The following is a 14504-nucleotide window of genomic DNA, read 5'->3' as shown; positions in this document are numbered from 1 at the left end:
TTGGTTTGTTCTTTCTGGCCCCTTTTTCGGCTATTTGCTTGAGTTTGTTATGGGCCTTTTGCTTCTTTTGCTTGGTAATCACCTTCTTGTAACCTTTTCTGGTTTGTGCCCAGCGTCTTCTTCCCGCCCATAGTGGTTGCATTCCGGTTAGCCACGGATGTGGCACTATCCAAACCTGCCGCTCATTTGTGTCTAGGGATGCCGCTATTGCTGTGGTCAGTTCCATGTCCTTGGCTACCTTCTGTAGATGCGTACTCCAGCCATGCATGACCTGCTTCCGTGCTCCGCTGTTGTCTACCCAGAATTGATGATGTGGATCATCCAGGCCATGGCTCACTCGTAGCACCTTGTCTTCGGTGGGTTTGTACGCCAGCTCGGGAAATTGGGCTAAGAAGGAGAGGCATAGCTCCCTAAACTTGTGAGCCATACTGCTTGTCATAGGGAGCTGTAGCGACACTGGCGAGAAGGTCACTATTCCCTTTGCTTCCCAGATAATCTGGATTATATCTTTGACTCTGCATCCTTTCGTACCATTTAGTAGTGATCGGTAAGCCGAACCCGGTTTGATGGTTCCGAGTGCGTCTCGCCACTGTATCTCCCGTATCCCTAGGTTCCCTACTGCGTGATGAATATAGTCTCCTCGGGTAAGCCTGCGATGCCTGCGCATCTTCTCCATCGGCCCATTGGCTAAGTCGATAAATTCGCATCTTAAACCTTGGTTCCCCCACCGTGTCTTTAGTCCGTTCCTGTGTCTCAGTAGCTTCCGTAACTCCTGTTCAGTTGGTACTTCGTCGCTTGCCGGAACCTCTTCTGGTCCAAACCAGGTCGTCACCAGTGGTTGCCCAGTGCTCCACATGTCCTCAGTGACACTCTTGGAGTAGCGCTTACGTATTGGGGTAATATGCGTGTCCTCATTCGTTGCATCCTGTCGCAGCACATGCCCACACTTCGTTTTGAGCTCGTTTGAGGACATGGACCACTCTCCCACTGCCATTGCTGCCATTGCAATGAGTTCCGTGGTGATATTTGGCAATCCTATTCCTCCATCTTTTACTGGGAGCTCAGCTATGTCGGCGCTGATCCACCCTTTTGGCGGATTCAGCGGACTCGCGAAACTTGAGTTCCAGACAAAATTCCTCACCCTCCAGTCCGCTTCGCGGATAATCGTTTGCGTCGGCCACGCGTGTCTCGCTACGTACATCATTTTGGGCATAATGATAGTGGCTGCTATGGTGGCCCTGTCCTGGGCAGTGTTAGTTTTCTTTGCTGCTAGCGCTAGTCTTACTATGAGAGCTGCGAACGCTCTCGCCCATGCTGTCCGCACCATGTTACCCGATCCAACCATATGCCCCAAGTAGCGTGTGTCATCCGTCACTTCGATCCGCTCAGCTGCCTGGCCTGTGCCGTCCCGGATGTGTCCCGCTTCGTCGTTAGCTATCATTGGTCCCAGTCTGATCGCCACGGACTTGTTGATGTTCAGGTGTAAGCCTGACATTCTGGAGAACAGGCCTACCGCGTTCAGGACTTGCTGCTGCATGGTCCTATCTGTGATATACACCGCTGTGTCGTCCGCATATCCAGCTACTCTTAGTTGCAGCCCACCTTTCTCGTCCAGATCGATGCCGTGGAGGTCTTGTGTGGCCCAGATGGCATCGTATAGTATATCCACAGCGATGATGAACAGTAGAGGTGCAAGTGGGCATCCCTGCCGTATTCCCCTTCTGACTGTTATGGGACTGGACAGGTCTCCATTCGCCATAAACCGAGCCGTGGTTTCTAGATGTGTGACCTTCACGATCCGCACAAATTTGGGTGGAAAACCTCTCGCTTCTAGTACTGCGTATAAAAATTCTCTATCCAATGAGTCGTAAGCCTTAGCGAAGTCGAGCAATAATGCTTGTGCATGGCTAAGCTCCGGTGTTCCGTTTGCGATCACTTTTGCAGCCTCGAGTAGATCAATACAGTCATGGATGTTCCGTCCTGGGACGAATCCGAATTGTGTTTGATGTACCAGAAGCATTATGTGCTTGCGTACCCGCCACGCAAGAATGCGTGTGAGGATCTTGTAATCAGTGTTGAGTAAGGCTATTGGTCTGTAGTTCAGCGGGTCACTTTTGTCGCCTCCCTTTGAGATGCTGAAGATGTAGGACTCTTGGAATGATGGCGGGATCACTCCTGTGCTCAGACAAATATTATAAAGGCGGGTGAGGAGAGGGACCAGGCGAGTACTGTGATCCCTGTACCATTCATTCCCCAGTCCGTCCGGGCCGCATGCCTTCCCCGCTTTGCACCTCGTGATGGCCTTGCTGACCTCCTCTTCTGTGATTAGTTCATCTATCTCCATTAGATCCGTTTTGCTCTTGGATGTTGTCATAGTGTCCACGTAATTCCTAATGTCGTCTAAAGGCGCCGATGTTCCATCCAAGACCTTGGACCAGGCATCGGCGAAGGTATTGGCTTTGTCATGGCAGGATCTCTGCCTGACACCTTGCTCTCCTCGGAGCAGTGGAATCGTATTGTCTCCCATTTTCGTCGATATGCGTTTGAAGAAGAACTTGGTCGACGCTGTCGAGCTCCAGGCGGTTTAATTTTGTAGGTTTCGTCTCTTGATTGCTCGATGCTGTGCCTGAATTGCGTTGAGCTGTATGATCAGGCGTTTCCGCTCCCCCTCTTCTTGCCGTTCGTCTCCAAAACCTATGCTAAGTCTTTTCTTCAGTCGTCTAATTCGCTGTCGATACCCAGACGTTGTCCGCTGTCTGGCGGTCTTTTTGAGTGCTATCATCTCCTTGCATATGTTCTTTTTGAACCGTTCCCAGTGTTGAGGCACCTGGTTATCCGGGCATGCTGCTGTTTCGAACGCGTGCCTCTCTAGACGTTTCTCTATCAAATCCTGCGTTGCGGCTTGAACAAATCTCGGACATGGATACGGCACACTGCGCTTCCGTATCCTGATTGCTCCCATCGGGTAGTGGAGCTCTAGTAGTACTCCGCGGTGATCTGTTGGGCATGGGGCCGTTTCGGTCACTATTCCTCTTAGTTGCTTCCACATTGATCCACTAATGTACCACCTATCTAATCGCGATGATCCCCATTGCTCCTTGCCTATTTGATAACGATAGGTATGATGCTTACGCGCATAGTCGACCTTTTCTGATATAGTCGTCGAGGCTGGGTAGTTGTAGCCTCCTGCGTCTACCAGTTCTGCATGTTGTATGAACTGCTCCAACTCGGTTGCACCTGTCTCTATCCTGCTTGCTCCACCTCTTCTGTCTAGCTCTCCTTGCAGCACGCAATTGAAGTCCCCGCCGCAGATTATCTTGATGTTATCTGGGAAAACGATGCTTCTTAATTGTCTGAAGAACTGCACCCGTGAGGGCCCGTGGGACGGCGCATAGATATTGATGTACAGGTATCGTACGCTCTCAATTTCTCCTGTTGCCATGATTAGGTACTCGCTCCATAGATTCTCCTGCCACGGATTCATATTCTTGATTGACCCATACGGGTTCAGCAGGATCGCCACCCCTGCGCTTCGTTGGGCGCCTGACGACCATAGAGACAGGTCACTCCCAAATTGTCTCTTAAAACCCCACATTGCCGCATACTGTGTAGCCGCCAAGATGTGCTCCTCCTCATTTAAATGCGTCTGCTGAACAAAGATGATGTCTCTCTGTCCTCGCTCATGTTTCTCTTTGATTCCTTGAAGGTAAGTGCTCACCTTTAGGATATGCGTCGCAAGGCCTCTCACGCTGTAAGTGGCGCATCCAATTGTTTTGTCTAGCCTATGTTGAGGCACTTGTAGCTTGGTCTTCCGTTTTGTGTTCGTTTTTGTTATTCTTGCGTGTTTCCGTCTTAAGGTTTTAAATTCCGCTTCTGTCTGTTTTTTCTTCTGCTGTTGTGTTACCGTGTCAAAGTATACTTGAAGTGACCGTGAACCTTCACCCTTCCGCTGCTCGTCCTCCTCCTCTTGACAAGTCCCTTGCTTAATGCTTCCTTTCATGGGATCGATCTGGCTTGGGGGCGGCTATATGTCTCTCTGCCCTGTCTTCTGTATTATATTGCTCTTCTCTTTCAGTGTATTGCGATGAAGCGCCTTTCACCTTGGGCTTAATTGATGGATCGGGAGGGTAGTGGGCTCGATGAGTCAGAACACGCTGCTCTGTTGTTCTCTGGCTTGTCGCTGTCTGGAGCGATTGCTGGACTGTCTTGTACACCTCCTCCTTCGTTGCCACTTCGTTCAGTGTTGTTGTGCTTGATGCGTTTCCTTTCAGCTCCTTCTGCACCAGTGTTTCGGCGTGCATGCCTTCCTCGGTGGTCATCGTTTGGACCTGCATGTCACTGGATTGACGGTTCTCTCCGGCTGTGTTTCGCTCCTCTCTCCCTATCTGACTCTGTAACGTCCGCCTGCTGAGTTTTGCTGCCTTTCTGATACGCTTTAGCTCTTGTGCCGCAGCCTGCGTTGTCTTCTGTACATCAAATGGGTGTGGATCGAGTGAACTGCCTCCGTACTGTTTTAGTACGTCGTTACGTGACCCCGCCAGCTCCTCCTATCTTTTGCAGTACTCTGTGAATCTTGCTTGGTCGTAGGTTATCGCTTGGTAGTGGTTACCGGTGCTTTTGTATCTTAGAATCATGACTACTGGGAGGGTACCTGCCCTGACTAGGTCTTTGAGTAAGGGACTACCCAATTCCGTTGGTAGTGCCTCCACCGTGCCCGTTTCCACCGTTGTCCCGTCGTCGTGTGTCATCTCATGATACGCATAACCCTGAAGCCTGGCGTTATCATCTTCACTCACATCCAGTACAAACACCATTTCTCGCGCATGCATTGCCATGGCCTTGATATGTGAGGATCGCACCCAGTAGTTCATCGCAACCGTGGTCTTGACCGAATTCGCACGTTGCTCCACAGAATGATCCACCAGTATCTGCAGTTTTTCTTCATCAGTGGGACTGTTTGTTTGGACCTTCCCTGTTGCCTCCAGATCCGCCCGAAAGTCTTCCAGGTGCAGCCGTCTTTCATCTGCCGCGTTTGCAATCATCCCATTTAGAGTTTGCTTTTTTAGGGCGTTCACTTCCTCCACTCTCTCTGACGTGATCGGAAATAGGTCTCCCTCCATATTGTGCAGGGCCGAGTGGAATGCGAGCCATCCACATTGTCCAGTAGCTGGGACGTCAGTAACTCTTCCATCCAGAATGTTCAGCCACGTGTGTAATGGTTGCCCGATGTCTGTGGCGTCCGTCCCTCCAGTGATCATGTGGCCATGTGACTCCCATGTTGCTGCTGGGCGTTCTTCTGACTTTCCTTCCCTGCTGACGTAGTCCACTGGATCTCCTACCTGCTTCAAATACTGATGCATGTACTGCTGCGTTACGTGTTTCCCTTGTTTCTCACCCATGGTAGCATCGCTCGTCTTGCTCTGTCTCGCATAGACGGCCACTGTCTCTCTATGCGTCTTCTTGGGTGAGCTACTTGTGGTATCCGAGTCGTGCCCGTCGCCTCTCTCCCAGTCCTCCGGTGCTCTGCGCTTCGGGGATGTTGATCTCGCTCTCGCATTCGTCACTTCGGTGTTGCCGGCAGCCTTTGCGGTAGGACGCCTGGCTGACTGAGGTCTGTCTATCGTTGTCCTTTGGGTTCCGTGCGTGCAGTGGGGGGGTCCTTCACCTCTCTCTTCCTCCGAATTGCTCTTCCCCCCCCCCCCGCCTGCTCACTGTGAACCCTCATAGTTGGACTCGGTGAACCGGTTGCCTCGTGGTGGCGTCGTCTAATTTGCTCCCAGTGTCCAGGCAGCTTTGGTCGGTCCTCCCGTGCTGCTGCTCCATTGTGCTTCTTCGTGATGTGAGGAGTCTCTGGGGGCTCGATTTGTTTTTTAACCTCTGCGACGCTTTCGTGTGCAGCCTGTAGCTCACTTTGAATCTTTGCCATCAGCTGGGCCAGAGTAGTGGGGTGTTTGGCCGAGCGATAGGTCCTCCCACTCGTGCCCCGTTGGGACGGGAATCGTGCCTCTATGGTACGCGTGTGCTCCACTTTTTTCCGTTGCTGTTGCTCCACAGCTGTCCTGCAATACTTTGTCGGGTGCTCTGGTGCCCCGCACAGCACACAGGGCCAATTGACGAAAACTGTGTGGTGATGGAACTGGACGATGGAGTCCCCGATCATGATATAAACCATCTGCCTCATTTCCACCGGGCAGGCGCTCGCCGCAATCGTCACTGTCCACTGCTTATCATTAATCCCTGCGCCCTCGATTTCTACATGAGCCATCGTTTTAACCTCTAGATCCAACCTGACCGTCAGTAACCAGTACATGTCCGCTGAGGTCAGTGCGCCTTTTCTGACTGCCGCTGTGAATGTATAGAGATCCAGCGGTACCAATTTGTTGCTCCTCTGCGCTTCCTCTCGCTGTTGCTCGTAGTCTCGTAAAGGAAGCATGCGCATTCCCATCGGCATCTTCCACCCTACCCATTTCTGCGCCGATCTTTTGCCTTTGAATGTGACAATGACCAGACGTCTTTCCGGGTCTATTTCTATTCTAGCAATGGCAGCTTTGAATTCCGCTATCTCCTGCTTTTGGGGTAGAGCTGCCTCGGCCCCCACTTGAATCATTTGCATGATGCTCTGTTTGCCCAACCCAGTACCATATCTCTGGCCCGGTGCCAGATGAGCATAAAGTGGGTATATAAGCGCCATGAATATGTCGGTGAATGCTGCCAGCTCTACTACTGTCATCGATAGAACCAGGAATCTCGGGGGTACAGGCACTTCCAGTTGATGATTGAGTATCATCACTAGAGCCTGGTTCTCCTCTTCTGTCCGCTCCCTCAGCTCTCTGACAGGCTCAGCTGGTTTCATACACATGTCATACCATTTCTTTTGATCTGTGGGAGCCATGCCCTCCTTGGTTGATGCGTCCTTCTCGGTGCCCCCCACTGCATCCCTTTAAGACTTACCAGAAGTCGGAGTCCCCTCAATCGTCTTGTTATCTGTTGGATCATGTAGGAAATGGAAAAGTCGTAAGCGCGTTTCCAGCTCGTCTTGTGCCATATTTCCTTGCAGCACCCATTCCCTCATGAGTGTGGCGAATCTCTCCACATGTTCTTCTTGAGCGCAATCCCAATGGCTAACGATACCCTGATATTTCTCGAGCATCTCGGGTGGCACTTCGTCCTTCCATCCTGCTCTCCAGGAGATCCGATCCGTCTCATCGTCATCATGTGCGTGTTCATCCCAGCACCGTTGGCATCGACGATCCTTGGCTAGCTCCGCTAAGCGCAATACCGTGTACAGGATATACTCCGGCGCTGCTTCGTTAACTAGGTAAGTCAGTAGTTGTGCGTATACCACCGTTCCATCACCTTGATCCGGTTCCACTGATCTTGGGTCGCTAAATTTTTTCCTTCCGTTTGTGTCCTCGTGGCTCCTTGTTTGTCGCTTTGGATGGCTGCCTGTCCTCCCGTGACCCTTTGGGTGCGTTCGCTGGAGTCATCGAGGGATTTCCTTTTAATTTCCTTTCTGTCTTACTCCGACCCCTTGTGTGGTCTACCACCTGCCAATCCGGACCTCTCTTTCCCTCTGCTGTTGAATCACGTCCCATGCCTCCCAAACTCTGGATCCCCTCTTTTCCAGTGGGTTTCCCTCTCTTCGTTGCCATGATTGAAATCGAGCTGTCTCTGCCTGCCTTCGAGCCTTCGCTGTGCTCTTGTCTGTGTATGCCCTGGGGGTTACGGCACCCTTCCACGCGCCCCCCCAAAGCCTGGTTGCTGCTATTCCTAGTCCCAAGGCCGGAGTCTTGAGCAGTCGCGCGCTAAATTGGAAGTGTGGGTATAACTAATTAGCGTGAACAGTGTACAGATTTGGTTAAGGCTTGGTTCAGTGACATAAAATTGTTGAGCAGAAAGACTTTATGTAAATATGGTTTTGAGATTTATCCCTTCGTCACTCAGCAAGAGAGAAACCTAATACACCACATTTCTTCTTACCACAAATACCGTGCGCTGCCCGGGAAGATCTGGATATTGCTGTTTTCTCAATACATTTTCTTCATAGAAGTAACCAAAAAACCAAGATACTCCACAAGCAATGTGCTTGTTCGTTTCCTTCATTTAGTAAACGCTAACGTACCATGAGCGAAGTATGTACTAGTTTCAGCAAACTAATGGACCCCTACCGGAAAATACGATTTCTCGAACGCCAAGTCTCTCTCTCGTTGCTGAAAGCAAGAGTCGCATAGCGAGTCCCTCTTTACTGACTCAAATCTCAGTTTCGTCGGCCACTACCGTTCCTGGGGCTGTAGTGCTATTAATACCATCGTGGCTTCGTTGCGAAGAGTTGGCAACAGCGTTCTTGTCCGACTGGGTCAACATTTACATGCTATTAACGGACGCGCCCTATTAGAGTCCGGACTATATTTAATAGTGCCGCCCGAAAGTGACAGAGAGGACTTTATTGGATATAAACCACGACGAGGGGTCTCTCGAGAAGCCTGCTATTTCAACGCTCCGCATGATTGTTGCCTCATCCGTGTCTCGCCACGCGCGGAGGCCCCAATCGCAAACGGTGTCAACACTTGGCATACGTGGGTTACCAAAGCGAGTGTATTCGACTCGGTCTGACTCTTTCCAAGCGTTAATTTCCATGTACAGTAGGTCCTTGAAACGACATATTTAATCCACTTGATCACCTCTTGCTTACGCCCAATGCTAACTGACTACCTTTGATGAGGCATTATTGGAAATGACGGGAAAGCGTTTCTCTCTGTAGAATGGATGGTCAGCAAGTTTGTAATAGCAGATTTGGTAAGGACTCTATTCAGGAGGGGCTTGTGTTTAATAGTGCAGGCATGTAGCACCCCACAGGAAACTATTCGGTAGGGGGCGTTTATTCGGTAATAACCCATTCTGAGGTAAGGTTTCTTATTTCATTACGTATTGCGACCAGGGTTGGGAAATAGTGGTCAGTATGCTGCTACTAATAATACGGAAGTAGTGCTATTAGTACTAATAGCAGTAGCTGTAAATCTACATTACTTTTGCTTAGTAGTGAGATAGCTGGTAATATTTGTGCTTTAGCAGTACTAGTGCAAATTGATCTACAGTACTAACCGCGAGTAAAGTTTTCGACTGCCGGCTCTCACGACTCTATCTCAGTCTGGTTTTGCTGCGCCTCAGCCACAACAGATGAGGCCGACCGCTGCTGGCAGGACGTGCGTTTGCGGCCGGAAAGATAATCATATTTGCAGCAACGAGCCCTTAGGCGCCATGCTTTGTGTGTCTTTATGATGGAGCTTCTTCATGTCTATTAATAGCACCGTGTATATTCAACAGAGCTATGCATGCTAATGCTACTGAGGGATGCGCTGCTGCAGCAAGGCATGTAAAAATAAAAGCATATTATTATGGGAATCTGCATTGCCCTGCCGAAAAACTACAAGAAGTGACTACGCCCGAATGCGAACGGATGCATCTCCGGCACAGCCGGCACAAAGTTGACTCTTCTCCTTCACCTCGGGTGTGATCTTGCCAACAAATGCCATCGCCTCTAAGTTTTCCTTCAGCTGCGAGGGGCGACTGGCCCTACCAGCACCGTCGACACGTTTTCGTTCGCAACAGCCCAGGCGATCGACATTTACGGCAGTGAACAGCCCAGCTCTTCAGCAATTGGCTTCAGCTTGTTCGCTACCCTCACGCGTCCTTTAAAGCCGGCACTGTACGGCCGGTCGAGAACTTGGCGGTCGTGAAGCGAGTGCCATCCGGCACGTCAGAGCTGTACTAACCTGTAGAATGCCAGCGGAGACCACGTCGTAAGGCCAAGTTTGTACTTTTTGTACAGGTCGACGTAGGCATACTCTACGCGAGAGCGCTCGAAGATGTTGTACTGGGACTTGGGTCGGATAAGGTTGAGACGGTCGGCGATCTCGCAGGCCTCGTTGATCTGCGAAGGGAGCCACTCGATGGTTCCCCAATAGAAGGCCCAGCCCTTGTTGATGACATAGTTCATGGCACGCACAGTCTCCTCGACAGGCGTGAAAGGGTCAGGTCGGTGGCAGAAAATGACGTCCACGTAGTCGAGACCCAGACGCCCGAGAGACGCCTGTGTGCCTTCCAAGATGTGCTTTCGAGTGCTCCCTTGCCCATTGGTTCCTGCTGTCGCCATGTCCTTGCATCCGAAGTAAATCTTGGTGGAGATAATCAGATCTTCACGGCTGAAGACGCCCTCATGGACTCCCTTTTGGATGGCACCACCCAGTAGCTTCTCCGACTGCCCCAAGCCACACACTTCGGCCGTGTCGATGAAGTTCACGCCTTCGAATGCAGTCTCGACCACCGTGTATTTTTCATCGAACTCCATACAGGAACCGAGCGCAAGCTTCGATGCCTACCCAGAAAGCGGTGGGTCATCTCTTTTGGCACTGCGGGCATGATGGAACTCTTTTGATGGAGGAGCGTATACCAAGTATCCGGATAGCAGTACAAAAGCAGAATGAGATTAAAACCTCGTTACAGAAATCTGCCTGAATAAGGAACGGGGTTTCAACTAATAACCTCGCAATTTTTATAGTCGGGAAAGATTTAGGGAGATGGGAAAGTGATGGGCAAGGTACTGACAAAACAATCCAGGCACTGACTTTGATTTCAATTTAAAAAATGGCGCGCAGTAGGTGATCCTCCTTCGCTTCAAGCCCTGCGAGCCGAACTTCATTCCTACATTTACATTCAAGCTCACTAGCCGACTGCGTCCTCAGCACCCCATGTCCTCCAATCGTCTCCGCCTCACCTGGTCCGAGAAGGCAACGTCCGTGTTGAGAAGCTACCCCCGAACACCACCGCCAAGATCCAGCAACTGGATCAGGGGATCATCAATTGCATTCAACGCACATCTTATCGCAAAAAATGATGTTCGCATTGGATCGCCTAGGCGAAGGCCTCGACAACCCGTACAACGTCGACCAGTTAGCTGCACTGCTCTGGTGCGAGGCTGCATGGTCTAAAGCTAGCGCTTCTACGATTCAGCACTGCTGGAATCCCTCTGGTCTCATTCAAAAGTCGAATCTTCAATTTATCCTAGCTTAATTCAATACATGGACATGATCCGATATCAGAGTCTGTTTTTAGCGAGGCATTGTCAGCTTATGCAATCTCTTTCTTAATTTATATCAGGCGTTCCTTATTCAGGCAGATTTCTGTATTAAAAAGAAATCGATAGCCGCCATGAACAAAAAGTGATCACGAGCTCATCAACGAAAGTGATGATGTAATGTAGCCATGTGTACTTCAACATGTTATGTGAGCCACTCCATCTTGTTTTCTCCAATCACCGCTCTCTAACCTCTCCGCCAGTCACACTCCCCAATAAAGCGTCATTAAATGGAGGCCAAGGTGAGTTTCCATGTGCGGCGTTATCTGCGCGAGTGCGAGGAGCGCGGCGCGCGTCCCAGCGAGCTGACCGTCACCTCGCACCTGCGTGATACATACGCTGAGTACCAGCGAAAGCCTCAGGGCGCGCTGCGTAAAGTTGTGGCCAAAGTGATGAAGAAGGCGCATCCCAGTGGCGGTGAGACGCCCAAGCGCTCGCGCTCCGAAAGCGGCAGCGACGACGAAGCGCAGCTCCGAGCGATGGAACAGCAACAGGCGGCAGGAGGCGCCGGAAACTCGCTGAATCGCGCCATGCAGCAGAAATACGCGGACCAAACCGCTGACAAACCGCCGGCCGTGAAGAAGGTTAAAATACTCCGGAAACGCGTTAAAAAGGAGGACGAGAGCACAGAGACGGACGAAAACCGAGGCTTCGTGGTGGAGCGACCCAGTGCGAGATACAGCGACGTCGGAGGCATCCAGAGCATTCTACAGGAGGTGAGGGAGCTCATCGAGTACCCTCTGACGCACCCAGAAGTGTACGCGCATCTGGGCGTGGAGCCTCCTCGAGGCGTCCTACTCCATGGCCCACCAGGCACAGGCAAGTCGATGTTGGCGCATGCGATTGCAGGGGAATGTGGCGCGACGTTCCTGAAGATCTCGGCGCCCGAAGTCGTGTCGGGTATGTCGGGCGAGTCGGAGCAGAAGCTGCGAGAGCTGTTCGATGAAGCCATCAGTAGAGCCCCGTCCATAATCTTCATTGACGAGATCGACGCTATTACGCCCAAGAGAGAGACGTCAGCACGTGGCATGGAGAAGAGAATTGTGGCCCAGTTGCTGACCAGCACCGACTCGCTGAGTCTGGAGAATACCGGTGGCAAACCGGTGATTCTGATTGGCGCGACCAATCGACCGGACGCGTTGGACTCGGCGCTGCGTCGAGCTGGACGCTTTGACCGTGAGATTTGTCTGGGGATTCCCGACGAGGAGGCGAGGGAGAAGATTTTACGAGTGCTGGCCAGGAAGATGACGCTGGAGGGAGAGTTCGACTTTGCAGCGCTGGCTCGACGGACTCCTGGATACGTTGGAGCGGACCTGGTTTCGCTGACGAAAGAGGCGGCGGTGGGAGCTGTGAATCGCATCTTCACGAACATTAACGCGGTGAAGACACTGGCAGCGGAGGTGGACGTGTCCGCGGAGACTGAGACGTCAGATGCAGGCACGAGTGACGACGCGATGGAGGTAGAGAAGACGCAGGAGAAGACGGCAGCCGATAGCGAGGAGGCTGCGTCGGCGGCTGATGATCTACGAGCTCAGGTGGAGCCATTCACAGAGGCCCAATTGGCTCCACTTAGCATTACTATGGCCGACTTTGACGCTGCAATCCCCAAAGTCCAGCCTAGTTCGAAGCGTGAGGGCTTTGCTACGATTCCGGATGTGACGTGGGATGACATTGGTGCTCTTAACGAGGTGCGCGACGAGCTGTCGCTTGCAGTCTTGCAGCCTATTGCGCATCCGGAGCGCTTTGCGGCTCTTGGGCTGTCTATGCCTGCTGGTGTGTTGCTGTACGGACCTCCTGGCTGTGGTAAGACGCTGCTGGCGAAGGCCATCGCACACGAAAGTGGCGCCAACTTCATTAGCATCAAAGGGCCAGAGCTTCTCGACAAGTACGTGGGCGAGTCGGAGCGGTCTGTGCGCCAAGTCTTCCAGAGGGCTCGTGCGTCGTCTCCGTGTGTCGTGTTCTTCGATGAGCTGGATGCGTTGGCGCCTCGACGCTCCGGTGGCGCTGGTGGCGATGCTGGAGGCAACGGCGTTAGCGAGCGTGTGGTGAACCAGCTTCTGACCGAGATGGATGGCTTGGACATCCGGCGCAACGTGTTTGTGATTGCCGCCACGAATCGCCCGGACATCATCGACCCTGCGATGCTGCGTCCTGGTCGTCTGGACAAGCTGCTGTATGTGCCACTGCCCCAGGCATCGGAGCGCCACCAGATCCTCAAAACCGTCTCGTCAAAGTGTGCGATGGCTTCGTCAGTTCAGCTCGAGGCCATCGCTGCCGACCCTCGTTGCGAGGGCTTCAGTGGAGCCGACCTGAGCGCGTTGGTGCGTGAAGCTGGCATCACCGCCTTGCGCGAGACGGATTTCTCGAGACTCGACGCTGGCGCTGCAACACTGCGGATCGAGCATCACCATTTCATCAGCGCGTTCGACCGCGTGTTCCCTTCGGTATCGCGTGCGGATCAGCGAATGTTTGACCGGATGAAGAAGAATCTTCGCAAATCTCGCTCGGCGATGGCTCGGAGCGCGAGTAGCACAGCTGTGGCCTCAGGTCAAAGTGCTCAGAGTGAGGGAGACGCCGCGAAGGTCAATGCAGATGCACAAAGCGATGTCGATATGATTGAGGGCAAACAGTAGAGTTTTATTTGCTGTTGCTGCCAGCATGGTGCGTTAGAAATAGACCTTGCGCTCGGGATTTTAGACACTTTATGGGAAACATGTTTCCATTTACAAGTACCCATAAATGAGAAGCTCTCAAGAGCTGACACTCACGTGTGGCCCATCAACGACTTGGATTGTGCGCTTTTCGTGCCGGCAGCGTGTCTCGTAAATAGAAGAGCAGTCACTTTTGAAATTACTATTGAGATGAAATGCACCACCAAACTTCGAAGCTCAATTTCTCCCGAAATACTATTCCGAGTTTCAAACCCTTTTTTTCTGCAAAGCTCCGTGTTTTCTCTACTAAGCTGTGTGTTTCTTTGCTTTTAACTTATTGTGCTTTCCGCAATACTGTGCTGTACCTAAATGAAAAACGTATCCTTGATGGACTCAAAAAAAAAGAGAAACTATTGCTTTCACATTACATTACGTTTCGGCACTATAGACTCTCTGCAGCACCGTAAACTCTGGGCAGCACAAAACTTTACGGTACCAGCACAAATAAATGGGCTGTCTTTGATCTCCCGGGATGTACAGCAAGAAGATCAGAAGCAACCAATCAGAGGCTTACCGTATCACCTAGCAAATATATGTCGACTAAATTTTGTTCTCACCAATAAATGGGTGGACTTATAAATACGACTTACGGTTTCGTGTGGTTCACACTATTTGCGTTGTAAGCCGAAGCAAATTCCCTGGACCGAGCGTGTGCTCGC

General features: G+C 51.6%; 3 protein-coding genes across 3 annotated transcripts; 1 reads left to right on the top strand and 2 right to left on the bottom strand.

The window, feature by feature from the left end:
• On the bottom strand, window positions 1-1327 carry PITG_22944 (secreted peptide, putative; the record flags this gene model as incomplete). Its single annotated transcript, XM_002901133.1, has 1 exon — window positions 1-1327. A coding segment is annotated over one exon (1327 nt), but the record flags the coding sequence as incomplete, so codon positions are not given.
• An 8110-nt stretch (window positions 1328-9437) lies between these two features.
• On the bottom strand, window positions 9438-10348 carry PITG_11636 (voltage-gated potassium channel subunit beta, putative; the record flags this gene model as incomplete). The annotated part of the gene is made up of 2 exons (XM_002901132.1): window positions 9438-9648; window positions 9774-10348. 2 exons carry the CDS (start codon window positions 10346-10348, stop codon window positions 9438-9440), a joined length of 786 nt encoding a protein of 261 aa, XP_002901178.1.
• A 1016-nt stretch (window positions 10349-11364) lies between these two features.
• On the top strand, window positions 11365-13767 carry PITG_11635 (ribosome biogenesis ATPase RIX7; the record flags this gene model as incomplete). Its single annotated transcript, XM_002901131.1, has 3 exons — window positions 11365-12513; window positions 12559-12594; window positions 12637-13767. 3 exons carry the CDS (start codon window positions 11365-11367, stop codon window positions 13765-13767), a joined length of 2316 nt encoding a protein of 771 aa, XP_002901177.1.
• Window positions 13768-14504: the final 737 nt, after the last annotated feature.

This window comes from Phytophthora infestans, genomic scaffold (assembly GCF_000142945.1).
Source record: "Phytophthora infestans T30-4 supercont1.22 genomic scaffold, whole genome shotgun sequence".
NCBI lineage: Eukaryota > Oomycota > Peronosporomycetes > Peronosporales > Peronosporaceae > Phytophthora > Phytophthora infestans.
Note: the sequence above shows the minus strand (reverse complement) of the source record. Positions and strands in the feature narration are given on the sequence as shown.